Genomic DNA, 15,874 nt, shown 5'->3' with positions numbered 1-15,874 from the left:
ACACAGCATGAATTGGAACGTTTTTACCACATTACACTATTTATCTATACTAATATTATAAAGTTTGTTTATTTATTTGATTGAACGCGCTATTCTCAGGAACTACTGGTCCGATTTCAAAAAATATTTCAGTGTTAGGTAGGTAGCCTATTTATTGAGGAAGGCTATAAGCTATATAATATCCCTGTATTCCTACGAACCACGCGGGTAAAACCGCGCGGCGTTAGCTAGTTACTTTATATACACGTTGCATGATGTTGTTGTATTTATTTAGATTTTATTGTGACGTGCATTCTTCAAATGAATTTTCTTCTATCTTTCTATTTTTATTTTGTTTTATTAAGATCTCATCTATTTAGTCACATATAAACATCATTATAAAGAAATCATTAGAAATAAATACGGTTCAAAAAATACAATTCTTACGCCGCAGAGCATTAAGGTGCTACAAATATTTAGTTAGTACTTTTCGTTCCAAGATCAGTGAATAAAATGGAATAATCATGGATGGTTACAAAGATCTAGGTATTTTAATTCGTTAGTGTTATCACAATAAGTACCATTAGATATAAGTATCTAGATAAGTTTTCAGATTAGGCAGCACTTAATCACAAAAAAAGTCTATGTGCTAGAGTAGAATCTTTTCTACGTTTCAAAACACTCAATTACTCTGGAGAATTAGAATGTTGGAGTTAAATAAAAATATTATTGCTTACTTTCAACATTATATTAAAAAAAAACTAACAGCAACAAAGTTAATATTCCTGTAAATATTTATGAGTAGGTACGCATATTAGTTTGATGTCAAAGCACTCCATTCGGTATTTTCAGGTGACATATTATCTTGTATTACATTAGAATAATTTATTTTATGTTCGGTGGTTCCATTTTTCTTACTGTAACCATGAATTCTGACTTGTCTATACAAAAACTCCCTCGTCATAATCTCTGGAACAAACATGTTTCTGCTTCGAAATAAAATTTTATCTCGAGGCCCCCAGTTACTTACGGGGAGAAATAAGTTTTTCAAACTATCGTTTGAGTAAAATCTTTTGACTTCTATCAATGCTCCGAACAAAACAATGAGGACATAAATACTTAAAAATACGTAGACCATTAACTCATTAACAGTTATAGACAAAGATTCAATGAAGTAAGAGTTATGGTGTTTTTTAATTAAGAGTTGTGTGCATCTCATATAAATTACCGCTAACATCCATATAGGGTTTGTAAGCCAAGCAATTTTCCAGTAATAACTAGCTTTAACACCAACCATAAATATAATATCAACGTTATGCTTTCGGAAACCGTATATCCAATATGTTGCGACAGAAAAGAAGAATGCGCTCGTGAGTTGAATAATTTCAGTAACATCCGACAGAACTACAGTTAGATCGGAACAATAGAATGGAAAAGTAGTGATATAAATTGAGAAAATTAGGCAAAAACAACAAAAATGTCTATATTTTTCAACAACTTTCCAAGTGTTTGTTAGATTTTCCAGAAGAAATAAACATAGTATCGACATATTTACGACTAGAGCAATATATATTGTTGAAAACCAAGCAAAGCTCCATATTGGCATGCCGTCAAAATAACCGAGTATCTCAGAAACAGATGAAAATGCATTAAAATATATGCTATCACCAATTTCCAGTATTTTCTCCTCTTCACCGTGATAGTAAGATACAGTTTTGATGCCACTGAATAAAATGAGTGCGAACATGAGTGTTAAAAATATAGAGAATAGTGGTACAGTTACAGCAGTCATTGTTGCAGGACTACGGAATGGGGTATCTCTAGACAAATAGCCAATCATACCGCAACCTACCCCGCAGGCCAAAACACTCTGGGTTAAAATACAAAAACAACTAGTATGTTCTACGTCGGCCCAATTAATCCCAATTTTCGTCGCATACCACGTCCCACTTGTAGATAATGCCACACAGAATAACAAGAGCAAAACTACACACATATACGATGCTAAAACTCTTACAATAATCTTAAAGAACTTGTCCTTTTTTATTAAGACAATAAACAACATAGCACTCGATACAGCACTGGCTAAAATAGCTCTCCACAAATGAGTACAGTTTCTATTTCTCGTATTATTGTTACCAATTTCTTTCTCGAAAAAGTAACTGCTCGAAGTTTGCATACCACAATCTGTGTTAAACAAGGTCTGCGCCTCCAAACAATGTTGAAAGATTGATACGTTGATTCGTTTGACCATACATTTTGTCGTATTGAAGTCATCGCAAGTAAACCAAGGTGGCGGATCCAGTGCAGAATATAACGTGTATTTTAGATACCACGTGCTTAACACCATCAAATAAATCAACTTCAATATAACCAAGTAAATAGCACCGTATCCAACACCGCGTAAAATTGGGCAGAAATTCCATGCGGATATCACGTTGTTGTTTGTATATTGTGAAACGCAGATCTCCGAATAAACCAGTGGAATTCCAATGAATATTGCAGACAAAATATACAAAACCGAGTGCAGGTAAAATGCAGTATGCGACATGTCTACGGGAGCGGTTGCAACAGATATTTCGTTCATCATCCAAGCCCACACAACAAATTTATAGGTGCTGTAACTATTCCAACGGCACTTCATTTCCGGACAATATTTAGCATTAACCGCCATTATTGGAAAATACTGTAATTATGTGGAAATACTAAAATTTTCTGTTGTTTGACGTGGAACAACTTTGTTACAATTATGTTTGATTTTAAATGCATGACCATCCTGTTTTAAATTGAACTAGTAGATCCTCGCTGCTTATTCCACAAATATGTATCAACAAATGAAATTTCATTCACATTCACCATTTATTATTATCTAAGAGCTTTTCTAATCTACGCAAAATTAAACTTTTTTTGCAAATTTTCATAGCGGAGCTCCTAATGATGTGGTTTACGTGAAATTGTCAATTATTGGGTTATCCATTTATAATTTATTAGTATTTATAAAGTAATTCTTCTCACACGTATAATATTCAAAATACTATTTATATAAATGTTAACATGAGGTTGTATTTGATCCGGTAGCAGTATTAAGTGTGATAAAACCATCCATAGCTCCATCTGATACGGAGAGTTGAATTATTTGTAGATATGTTTCAACAAGCATCGTAATTTAACCGTTACATTTTCGGGTGGCAGTTTAAAATGCGAACGAACTAAAATTAAATTGCGATTACAATAAACGTCGGAGAGATAAAGTGAATTAAACTACGCTAGCGGGAAGCGGGCGAGCACGAGCAACGCAGCGGGTAATGATTCGTGTATGGCCCCCCTAAATTATTGCTGTGCGCTGTAATTTATACCCGGGCCTGATAACGGCATAAATCCCCGGGCGACAGTGCAGCTGCAGGCTTCGACGACGTCGACGCGGCATGACGCCCCTTGACGTAATGTGTTTCAAAAATTATTTCACAGTAGGTTTGCCGCTAGTTTAGCAATTAACAGTTTTGTAATCACTACGAAGATAGAGAATTTATTAGATACTCGTAGCGCGTCTCTGTCTACGGCGTAGCTTTACCGTTTCTGTAAAGTTAAGGAAAAACATACAGACATTTCATAGGATAAATAATATATTTTCGTTATATCTATACAGATTGAATTTCAGGTCCAATTGATAAGTTTTTTTTTTTAAACGATAATGACTTCTAATTTAAAATATGCATATTATTAAAAAAAATCTGATCTGTATTAAGTAGTTTTGGAGAAAATCGCGCGTATTTATAATTAAAGAAAAAGGTATTTACTTACCAACTTTTTCTTGCAGTCCACATGTTATATTTTTCATTTGCCTAGATAATTTTATGTTCTAAGTTTTTTACTTATTTTTAGATGGGCTTTTTAGACGTGGTGATTCCGCCAGACTTCGTAGCTGATGAGACGTCTGGTGACGTGATGGTACCTGAGGGAGGAACCGCGAAGGTATCCTGCCGAGCTCATGGGCAACCCACTCCGAGAGTTGCATGGAGGAGGGAAGACGGAGGTGATATTGTTATCAGAGATCCAAATGGGACTAAAAACAAAGGTATACACACATATACAGTGTAAAATAATAATACAGTGTAAAATTCATTTATCTTTTAATAAAAGCTATAATTGCAATAATGGGTTGACTCATATAAAATTTAATACAAATAATACATGGAATAAGGTTAATCCTTATTCCATGCATTACAAAATTAATTAATTATAATTATTTGTTAATTAAGGATTTCTTATGAAACTTAAAAATAATGGGATTTGTTAAAGTGACGTCATGAAATAATTGAAGTAGAGATCATCATGACCGACAGGCGTTTTCGCGACCGAATCACGTCTCAAAAAAATATGATAATTTTTGGTCAATCTAGTAGAACGATAATGAGCCATTTAGGACAGTTTAAAAAAAGTGTGAAGTAGCCCATTGTTATTTTAATATACTTATATTTGAATAGTGGCAGTGTACGAAGACGAAGTGCTGACATTGAGCAAGATATCTCGGTCAGACATGGGCGCCTACTTGTGCATCGCAAGCAATGGTGTACCACCGACTATCAGCAAACGGATCATGATCAAAGTGCACTGTAAGTTTTTCCTATTATCTATTGCTCGTAACAGTTAAGAACACTACACCATCAAACATATTCCAGTATCAAGATAAATATTATCATATTTGACGGTCTCCGTGGCGCAGTGGTATGCGCGGTGGATTTACAAGGTCCTGAGTTCGATCCCCGGCTGGGCTGGTTGAGGTTTTCTTAATTGGTCCAGATCTGGTTGGTGGGAGGCCTTGGCCGTGGCTGGTTACCACTCTACTGACAAAGACGTACCCCCAAGCGATTTAGCGTTCCGGTACGATGTCGTGTAGAAACCGAAAGGAGAGTGGATTTTATCCAACTCTTAATAAGTTAGCCCGTTTCCATCTTAGATTGCATCATCAAAAGTCAAAAAGTAAAAAAAAAGTCAAAATTCATTTATTTCAATTAGGCTTAGTTTACAAGCACTTTTGAAAGGTCAAGATTGTGTCATAATTTAATTTAATTTAATGGTGGTAATAATTGTCGAAAACTTAAAACTAAAATTAAGAGGGTTCCAAACGCGCCTTGGTCCGAGAAAAGCCCACAACAAACTCAGCCAAGGTTTTTTTTTTGTTTACCACCATTTTACAAACTACCAATCACTTGACTACAAAATACACACACACGTGTCACAAATAACATCACTTACCAATAGGTGGGATTGTAGTCGAAGTATTAGTCAAAGGGTAACTTGCAGAGAATAAAAAAAACCTAATGTTTTATTCAACTATGATTACTTGACTTAAATGGACCTAGCTATTTTCGTATACCTACTCGTATTCAAACTTGAAAAAAACTCATTGCAATTGTAACACACAACTTTTAACTTGGGATTAATAAAGCTTAAGATTTAACTTGCACTATACCGAATTTCATAACCTAATGTTAAATATAAACTCAAAATTAACTCAAATGGTTCGGCCGCTGAATCACTAGTCCGTTTACTTGAAATCGGTGAGACACGCTGCCACGTCTCTTCAAGCTGTGATAAAAATATTATAATATTGAAAAAAAAGCTTTTGTAATCTAAAAATCTTTTATTAATAAAATTGTAACTTTCGTGTTCCTTTAGACAGAGCAAAAATTTAGAGAAAACCCATTTAGACTAAAATGGCTGACAGGAAATTCGTTCTAATTGTTGTTTATTTCGGAAACTTTCGTGGGATTCTTGTTATTAATGGTGTTATCTTACGTCCTTCTGCAGTGTCTTTTAATTATTTTTGTTTCAAGAACTCTTTCTTGTTCACTCGTCAACTTCAGTAAAAAAGTTTATTTGATTTCCTGTGATTTGTAACAGGACTATTAAACAATAATACATCACTATCAAACTATTTTAAGGGTATACTACAGGGTCAGTTAGCAGGCCTATTCACTAATTTGGTCTTTAACATTAAAACAAATTTCCATCAACTGAGAAATGTCATCTACCTACTGTAATATCCACAAAGGGTTGTCAGTAGGCACCAGGTGACATTTGTTACATAGAATCACAATTTCGTATATGTCAACTAACATACAATCGCAAGTTTCGTGTTAAAGTTAGCCTGCTGGTCTTTTTTTTTATTCTTTACAAGTTAGCCCTTGACTGCAATCTCAATACAGGTATATCTACATTTAACACACTGGAGATTTAAATTACTTTCTAAGGTTTTCCAGTAATTTGCGTTTGCGTAAAATATGAACATCATCACACCAACCGATAGTCATTCACTGCAGGGCATATCCCTTTAGCACACTTCTAAACACAACCGTCCTGCACCGCCTGCATCCAGCGACTCGCTTGATATCATCAGTTCCCCTTTTGAGGGTAGGGACCACCTAAGTTATAATGCTTTAAAATATCTCTTTCATATTTTTATAGTAAAACGTTCAAGGTACGATATACTTATTGATTGGTTTTGCGACAGTATGCTAATTAGTAATTTTCCTCTACCAGTTCACCCAGTGATCCAGGTGCCTAATCAACTAGTGGGAGCCCCGCTCGGCACTGACGTCACACTGGAGTGCTACGTCGAGTCTTCGCCCAAGTCTATCAACTATTGGGTTAGAGATTCTAGTAAGTGTTTGAATGCAAAATACTTGATTATAAGGTAACAAACCCTACATACTCGTATGTAGGGTTTGTTACGTTTATCGTAATAACTTTGACGGTAATGTATACGAGTATAATATCCATGTGCATTTATACTTTTGGCGGGTGGGAGGCTTCGGCCGTTGCTAATTACCACCCGCAAAGACGTACCGCCAAGCGATTTAGCATTCCGGTACGATGTCGTGTAGAAACCGAAAGGGATGTGGATTTTTCTCCTAACAAGTTAGCCCGCTTCCATTTCAGATTGCATCATCATTTACCATCAGGTGAGATTGTAATCAAGGGCTAACTTGTAAAGAATTAAAAAAGTGTTTACCAATAATGTAATTTTGTATACTCGTATATTGTGTCGTATTTTTAATAATACCAATTAATTTAAACTATGCTTAATTATTATCATTCATATGCCTAGGATTTTATTCTTTCCTTTTCAATTATTCCTTCGTTTTTCTTTTATTATTTCCCTTTTTACTCTCTTATATATTACTAGATATTCCTTTGCGAATTCCATAAGAACAAATATGTGAGTTAATTTCCGTTCAGAGCCGTACTAACAAACAGTATCCATGTTATGTCTTTAATATCACGTATTTACATTGCCTTATATTTACCTAACAGCACATGACTGTAGGTATATTGAACCATTTCAATTCCGCGGATTCTGTAACATGTTTTAGCCTTAACTTGCTTTATATTTATTGCATAAAGCCTCAATTTTAAATATGTGAAATAAATTTATCTACTTATATAGCCGTGATAGCTCAGTGGATATGACCTCTGCCTCTGATTCCGGAGGGTGTGGGTTCGAATCCGGACCGGGGCATGCACCTCCAATTTTTCAGTTGTGTGCATTTTAAGAAATTAAATATCAGTGTCTCAATCGGTGAAGGAAAAACATCGTGAGGAAACCTGCATACCAGAGAATTATCTTAATTCTCTGCATGTGTGAAATGTGCCAATCCGCATTGGGCCAGCGTGGTGGACTATTGGCCTAACCCCTCTCATTCTGAGAGGAGACTCGAGCTCAGCAGTGAGCCGAATATGGGTTGATGACGACTTATATGGTCCGCGAATTAGGTTTTCTCTTACAGTTTTTTGGCAAGCCTCACTATTGGGTGTGGTGGCAAGCCTCACTATCCGTCGCCATTCCTTCCGTATTCGTCAACACTTTCCGTATCCTATACAACACAAATATTTGACAGAACGAAGTCCATCAGCCAGCTATAGGAACATCATCATTATCAGCCGATGAACGGCCACTCCTTGACGTAGACCTCTGGCATGGACTTCCAAGCAGAACGGTCTCGAGCCGCCAGGATCCAGCGGCTCCCGGAAACCCGCTTTATGTCCTCAATCCACCTAGTGGGGGGTCGACCAACACTGCGCTTTCTTGGGACCCAACGTTCCAACGTCCAACGTTAACGTCGTTAAACGTCCACTTAAGCTTCGCGACTCACTGAGCTATGTCAGTGACTTTGGTTCGTGTGCGGATCTCCTCATTTCTGATTTGATATAATGATAAAAGCCAAAATAGATAAAAGAAAAATTTAAAAGTACGTGCATAACTATACTTATAACTTTACAAGCCGCGCGCCTTGTCCAAAATTGGTCTAGTTTTTTGGCAAGCGTCAAATAGGCGGGGCGCTTGCAAGTAATGAGATATTAAGATTTAATTTACGAGTACGAGGGTTTAAGTCTTAAGAAAATTGACCTATTGTGGTAAAATAAGACAATGCTCGTTAGTGCCAGTTGAGTGGACACGGCGTTTACGACTTCTCTTGGCGGCGACTAACAAAGCTTTCGTAATTTATATCCCCAGTGTACTATATAGCACCGTCCTATTATTACGAACCCCATCAGTATAGAAACGATGAATTGAAGTAATTATTATGGCCATTGGATTTAACTTCTTTTATGAGTTTAATGCGATTTTGGTAAATGCACTGTCTGTTAAACTGTCAATATTTGTACTGTTAATACAATTTTTTCCTTATTAGTGTAACTGTTTGTGTATTATATATTACAGAATTTAAACGTCTTTCTAATTTTGTTCATAATATTATCAGCTACCAGCCTAATACAGGGCCAAGCATCTCTCCTTATAGGAGAGACAATATGGAGCTTAGATCCACCATGCTGCTCAAATGCGGGTTTGCAAGCTTCTAAGATGATAACGTTCATTAACGATCAGAATATAATTACCATATTCTCGGGCCGGAACCGGGCTCGATGGCTTAACGTGATTATTGAGGTACGAGGGCTTATCACCACCAACTTCCCAACTACGGACTTATCACGCGCTCGCTTTTTTTTCCTCTATTATAAAGATAAATCAAATCTTCTCTTCTTATAATAAAACTGGTCGAAATATATATACATTAATTCGCAATTTGAAATTTTACTTATACCATTTGTAACACCAAACGTTACCTTTACATAAAGGACTACTAGCGCCATCTAGAACTTATAATAAAACTGTAACAGGTACATTTTTTACATTCTGTACATTGAAGATATTTTGAAAATTTTTGTCGGGGGGCCTTATATAATCGATACTGAAGCTAAAAATATTTTTTTTAGATTTTTTGTCTGTCTGTTTGTGCGCGTTTTTTGTTATTAGGGCATCACGCTGAAACTACTGAATAAATTCAAATAAAACTTTTGTTCGGTTTGAGACCATAATATGGAAAAGGTTATAGGATACTTTTTATTGCAAAAATAAAATAAGAAAGGGGTCAAATAGGGGTTGAAAGTTTGTATGGAAAGTTCTTCATTTTTAGAGTTAGAGTTTTAAAAATTTGTTCATAAGTCATAAAAAAATACGAAATATAATGTGATTCAAAAATTTTATAATGCAATCAGCATTATAAAATTTTTGAATCACATTATATTTCGTATTTTTTTTATGATTTATGATTTATGGACATAAAGTGGTGAAATATGGCTTGAAAGTTTACATTGATTTCCACGCGGAAGAAGTCGCGGACGTCCGCTAGTACTTACTATTTATCTAGAGCTGTAAGTAATCATGTAGGTACTCGTAACTATACAAACATTTGTATAATTAAATATCGATGAAAGTCTCACACAATAAGTAACTATGTAAACGATGTCGATGGTGCCACGATAGTGTTAGTCGGTCCAGTTACTTAGGCGGCAACTTGGCAAATCAAAAGCCTGACTACAGTCTCAACTCGCGCGGAATGTTTGATCTGCCAACTAAAGTTTAGTTTGCTTGCACTTCAGCTATGTCATTTAACATTCAAGTGTTGATATGTTTGAATAGCAGATTATCGGTCTGATCACGCTGCATTAGTTGAGTCGAGTTGTTTGATGTATGAAGGCTGAATAGACAAACATATATAAGAGTTTCTGAATTAGTAACCATACCATTCATAATAAGAGCGAAGGCTAATTCCTCTTAATTGAGCGTATGCTAATATCGATGTCGTCGTCGTCGTCGTCGTTATCAACCCATATACGGCTCACTGCTGAGCTCGAGACTCCTCTCAGAATGAGGCCAATAGTCCACCACGCTGGGCCAATGCGGATTGGCAGACTTCACACACGCAGAGAATTAAGAAATTCTCTGGCGTGCAGGTTTCCTCACGATGTTTTCCTTCACCGTTTGAGACACGTGATATTTAATTTACACACAACTAAAAAGCTGGAGGTGCATGCCCTGGACCGGATTCGAACCCACACCCTCCGGAATTGGAGGCAGAGGTCATATCCACTGGCGATGGACAAGAAAGGTATTATAAGTTCAAGGTGTTTGTGTGTAGGTATGTATGTATGTAGTTATGTCAATCACACATCGTAGCTCTTCTAAATGAATAAATTGATGTATAAACATGCGTTTTAATCATTTCAGAAATTATATGTATACTTATACATTTTTGTTCATACCAAGTGAGAAAGATGTAAATTTCATAGATCGAAAATATTCCTCGTCGGCTGATGAGTTAATATTTTATTCATACGACTGCACGTGCACAAGATATGATAGACGCTTCCTAACACTTTTCAAGAAATTTTCATATTAAATTGACCGTCATATAATTTCCACATAATACTTCACAATACATGTTTTACATTTTTTTTAGTTAATTGATTTGCAAATAACTTAAACAAACGCGTACTATCCTATTTAATAGCTAAGAAGAGGAATTTTCAAAATATCTTCTTTGTACAGAATTAGTAGATACAGTATTTTATATTGTATTCGTCGATCCAGTGGTAAGCCTATATTTGGGATCACGAGGTCCTATTGTCATTTTACGCCACAGTCACGAATACTCCAGTCCGTAATCCTGAAATAGATAAAGGAATATCATTCAATAACACGAGTAACCGAGGTTTACCACTGTAGAATCATAATAAAACCGCGCGTGATATCCAGTGAAAAATCCATTAGCAGCTATTCGAGCGTAAAATAAACCAGCTAAAGTTGCGTAATAAAATAATACATTTTCTGCTTGTGTTCGGTTTCCATGCGAATATGTCTGTATGTTTGTTACCATGGCTAAAACGCTGAACCCATTTATACAAATTTTGGTGTATACTCATAATATATTGGAGCTAGGAACAGAACATAATATCGTGAAAATAATAATGAAGGGTAAAAATATAAGGTTGTAAGTTTTTATATTATTTTATTTTGAAAGTTATATTTATAAAAATGAAAAAAATATTTATTTTAAAATAATATAAAAACGACCTACTTGGTATTGACTACCTAAAGCTAATATACAGGGTGTCCATAAGACAGACAGGTGAAATGACGCCTATATGTGAAATCTTTGTATATACAATATACATAAATGTATATACACTCCATATATTTGGTGCCGGTCTTATAACAAGGAATAATATGTCAAGGAAATGTATGCACATACAGTTTGCCTTCCGAAATCGCACTAAGCATTACGTATTCAAGAAATATGACCAAAAACAACGCTTGTGCTTTACTGCATTTATTAAAACAATATTCGGAACACTTATTACAGAGTTAGCTGCGTTTTATTGATTTATTGCCATATTTCGAGAGAAGCTGAGAGCGAGAAATTGTTTATCGAAGAAAACGGACTTCGTAAATGAGAAAATACTCAAAATTCAAAATTAGTTTATTCCAAGTAGGCTCAGTTTACAAGCACTTTTGATACGACAGTTGACTATTTGTAAAGATTCTTCCACCGGTTCGAAAGGCAGGTTTTGTTGAGAAGAAACCCAACAGTTGCTCTTTTGAAAAATTCATACAATATTATAATTTACAATTCATGCCAACATTACAATTTCTTATATTTATAGTTATTGAGACATATTTAACGATATCCTAATTACGTAAATCCGTTCAGTGGTTTGGAAGATATGAGGTAATAAAGAATATTACATACATACATACAAACATACATACATACATACATACATACAAGATACACGCGAAAAACATAACCCTTCTAGCAGTCGGGTAAAAAAAGTTGGCAACCTTAGAGCGAGGGAACGACGCATGACGTCATCTTTTTCGAGTGTGCAGCCGGCTCCATCGAATTATAAGACGTTGTCACGTCAAAACATCATCCGCTGCTAATTGGTGGATATCACACAGTAGTTTGTTGTTTGTTAATAGAATTTGATGTCTATTTTAATACTTAATAAAAACCAAAATATTAAATAGACCAGCGGGGTAGAACTTATCGCGTCAAAAGTCAGTTTTGAGCATTAAATCACTTGTGCTCAATAGAAAGTGCTCAATTCACTTAGTGAGAGAACCAGCTGTAATGAGCTAGAGGGATTCTAGCTGTTACTTCGTATTTCTTCCCCTTATAGCCGTCGGCGGTTTGGAAAGTTCTCTACTCAGCAGTTGTCGCCTGAAATTTACGGGTTAATTTTCAATGTAGAGCGAGCTTAGGAGCGTCTCGTGATTTTAAGTTTAGCTATTACATCATTAATTATATTATTTTCCTGTGTTACTATTTTTTAACTTTTATGTAATTTAATAACATTGCTGGATGATTCCAATAAACTAATTATTTTTTATCTTTTTTGAGAGAGATCCAGGAACTCATGATCCCTAAGTCGTACATACGAACCTGCACAAACTATTACTATTACTATAGTGCGTGACAGTTAAAGATAGAAAACTGAACGTTTTTTCGCCACAGAGCTAAAAACAGGACCTTTGCTTTTATTTTGCTGACAATGTAAAATGACAGTACTTTAATATAAAAAGGTTAAAGCTGAATCGGTGTCCCTCGGGCTTGTCGCCGGTCAAGTGTGACGCGTTATTTTAACAGCATACAATTTACCAGGCGTTGAAAAGAAGGTACAATATTTTTTACTGTGATCTCTAGTCTTTGACCTTACCATAGAGTCTTAAATGTATATCTGTTATTCGCTGAAGCATTATCAAGGTCAAGGGTTTATTACGAGATTTTAGAAAACTTGTAAATTAAAACTGCTACAGCGCAAATGATATTCAAGATAATATTTGGCGGAATCATCAATAAAGACGGAAATCATTGGCTGTATCTAATTTTTTAATTGTTGCGGTTATTCTTTGAAATCATAAATAATAAATAAATTGTTATTTTTTTTAAAGTATCGTAAGTTCTTTAGCCTATTCAAAAATATTTGTTGCAAAATTGTCTCTTACTTCCACGTCAATGGGATACGTTTAGAGCAAAATATCGAAATATGTTACATACATCATATTTTTAAAGATAGAGAGAACACCTTATGTTTTGAAATCGGTCAAAAATAAATTATATTATACTACTAGTAAAACGGATAAAAATGTCAGTCATTGAAACTGTTACGACTCCAACGAGCCACTGTGTCACTCATAAACCGTGGAGTGTGATGGAATTTTTGAAATGAAGGCTTTGTAAAACATCTAAACTATTTTTATAGATTTTCGTAAACTACACGTTCGTATTATAAAATGTCTGCATTCTATTAGAGAAGAACTACTTTAGCATATTAGCACTTATGACTTACGTATATAAGTGTTTAACATCGACACCTTATCTTTAAAATCCGTTGCGTACTTAGTTTAAAAGAATTGACCGAACCGGATCGGACGAAACATTATTTCATACTGTGCTAAGATACAGTTACGTTTAGCTCGTATATTACGGTACGTACGGTACGTACGGTATGTACGGTACGTAAACTCCAGGGCTTTAAAGTTAATGTCGATGTGGATTTTTTATCTACAAACAAAATTAAAAATTAAGGTATTATACCCATGTATTTACTCGTACTACAACTTTATAATATATTTAAAATTATGTATTGTTTTTTATATAAAATGTTATTCAAAAGGTTAAAAGTTAAACTATAAGTAATTTATATACGCATATTATTTTACTGTCATCAATTTATAAACAAGTTATTTCAAATGATTATTTAGTGTCAAATGACTAGCCAACATTTTTAATATAATTGTTAAATAACATTTCACATCCAGTTTGCGATTCATTAATATTATATTTTTTGCATTTGTAAACTCGTTAACTGACTTAATATAACTGTATGATTTATGTGTTACAAGACTGATTACTTCTACATAACTTGATTTTCCAAGAGAAAAATTACGTTGTATTTTCCATTTATTAGCGCAAACTAATGCTAAAGTTAAAGGGAGATTTTGATGTGACTACTCAGTATCATTGGTAGTAATAACATCACAATTTTATTATCTAAATTATCGTATCAGTACCATGAAGAAGTTAACAAGGAACATAACATGCATAAAAATATTGAGGTTGAAATACATTAGGTAGCAAATAGGCATGTAGGTGGGAGGCGTAAGGCGCGAGGTAAGCACCGGCCATTGAGGCGGTTATGACTCTAACGAGCGACAATGTTTTGCAGAGAACGCGACAAAGTGTAGGCTTTGTACATTTTAAAGCATCCGTAAAAACGCCTTGATGAGGTTTGTTGTCACGTTGTTGAGTGATAGCTTGCAGTAGCATTGAATAAGGAACGGGTACAATAAATAGTAACAAAACATAATTATCGAAAATTGTGTATAGTTTATGGTTAGTCATCAGTCAGACAGAGTCAGTAAGTTTACTTGAATGTTGTTATAGGCTCCGCGCCACGTAAGAAGTCCTGCGGCTAAAACCTCCACTAAAATTGACAGCGCCTTACGCAAATGACAATAAGACCGCCATTACCAAATGGCAATGAGCCCCATGACTTGTTATGGCGCGGAGTAGGTATACTTACTGTTGTCACCATAATCATAAACGATTTTTGGAAATTTCAACTCCAAGTGTTATATTTTCCTTTTATAATGTCGTGATTCAGAGTATGAAATGTATTTACATTGTACATAATATTAAAAGTCACGCTGGTCAACCTAATAGAAAGTTTCAAATAAAAAAAAATAAAACTAACTGATATTATGAATAATTTAAACGTTGGTTATACGAATTTTGATTGTACCGTTTTTAATGGTCTGCTGTTTTTCAATAGCCCATCTTTTCTTCTAATCTATACTAATATTATAAATCTGAAGAGTTTGTTTGCTTGTTTGTTTGATAGAACGCGCTAATCTTAGGAACTACTGGTCCGATTTGAAAAATTCTTTCAGTGTTAGATAGCTTATTTATCGAGGAAGGCTATAGGCTATATCTTGTTCGGGACGAATGTTGAACGGGAACCACGCGGGTGAAACCGCGCATCATCAGCTAGTATCTAAATATTTATAAAAATCAAAATTCTAATTAAAATACGCAATGAACTTTAAAGCGATACTCATCAATAGATACAGTGATTCAAAAGGAAAGCCATACGTATAATTTAATATTATTTTTCATGCAGTAGTCGCTGGCATAGTAGAAAACAAAAGAATGAAAAAAATGTATTGCGTAAGAAATTAAGTTAATCACGAAAGCGCATTAAAGCGCTGTGTTTGCGATGGTAATGGTTGGGTTTATAATACTGTGACGTCGATCAATCCTTTGTTTGCTCGTGAACTCGCGCCGAGTGACTGGCGCTTTCGCTCGAGCAAAGGGCGAACGATACAAGGTTGTCATTTTCGTTTGTCATCAATCTATGTTAGGGTCGCTGACATGTAAGTGTTAATTAAGCAGCCCCCACTCGAGCGTAATTAAGAGTGTTACAATGTTATTTTAGACATTAATTGAGATGAAATTTCTTGTTATAACGAAACGGAGGCACGGGT

General features: G+C 35.0%; 1 protein-coding gene across 1 annotated transcript in view; it reads left to right on the top strand.

Annotated features, from left to right (window-relative positions):
• The window catches only part of LOC112054830 (lachesin-like), a 36,303-nt gene that overhangs the window by 14,871 nt on the left and 5,558 nt on the right, over positions 1–15,874 (top strand). The window contains exons 5-7 of the mRNA XM_052881432.1: positions 3,862–4,054; positions 4,464–4,592; positions 6,523–6,642. Coding sequence (XP_052737392.1) covers positions 3,862–4,054; positions 4,464–4,592; positions 6,523–6,642 — 442 coding nt within the window. The remainder of the gene's footprint in view (positions 1–3,861; positions 4,055–4,463; positions 4,593–6,522; positions 6,643–15,874) is intronic.

The sequence above is a fragment of the Bicyclus anynana genome, chromosome 1 (assembly GCF_947172395.1).
Source record: "Bicyclus anynana chromosome 1, ilBicAnyn1.1, whole genome shotgun sequence".
In the NCBI taxonomy this organism is placed as follows: Eukaryota; Metazoa; Arthropoda; class Insecta; order Lepidoptera; family Nymphalidae; genus Bicyclus; species Bicyclus anynana.
Note: the sequence above shows the minus strand (reverse complement) of the source record. Positions and strands in the feature narration are given on the sequence as shown.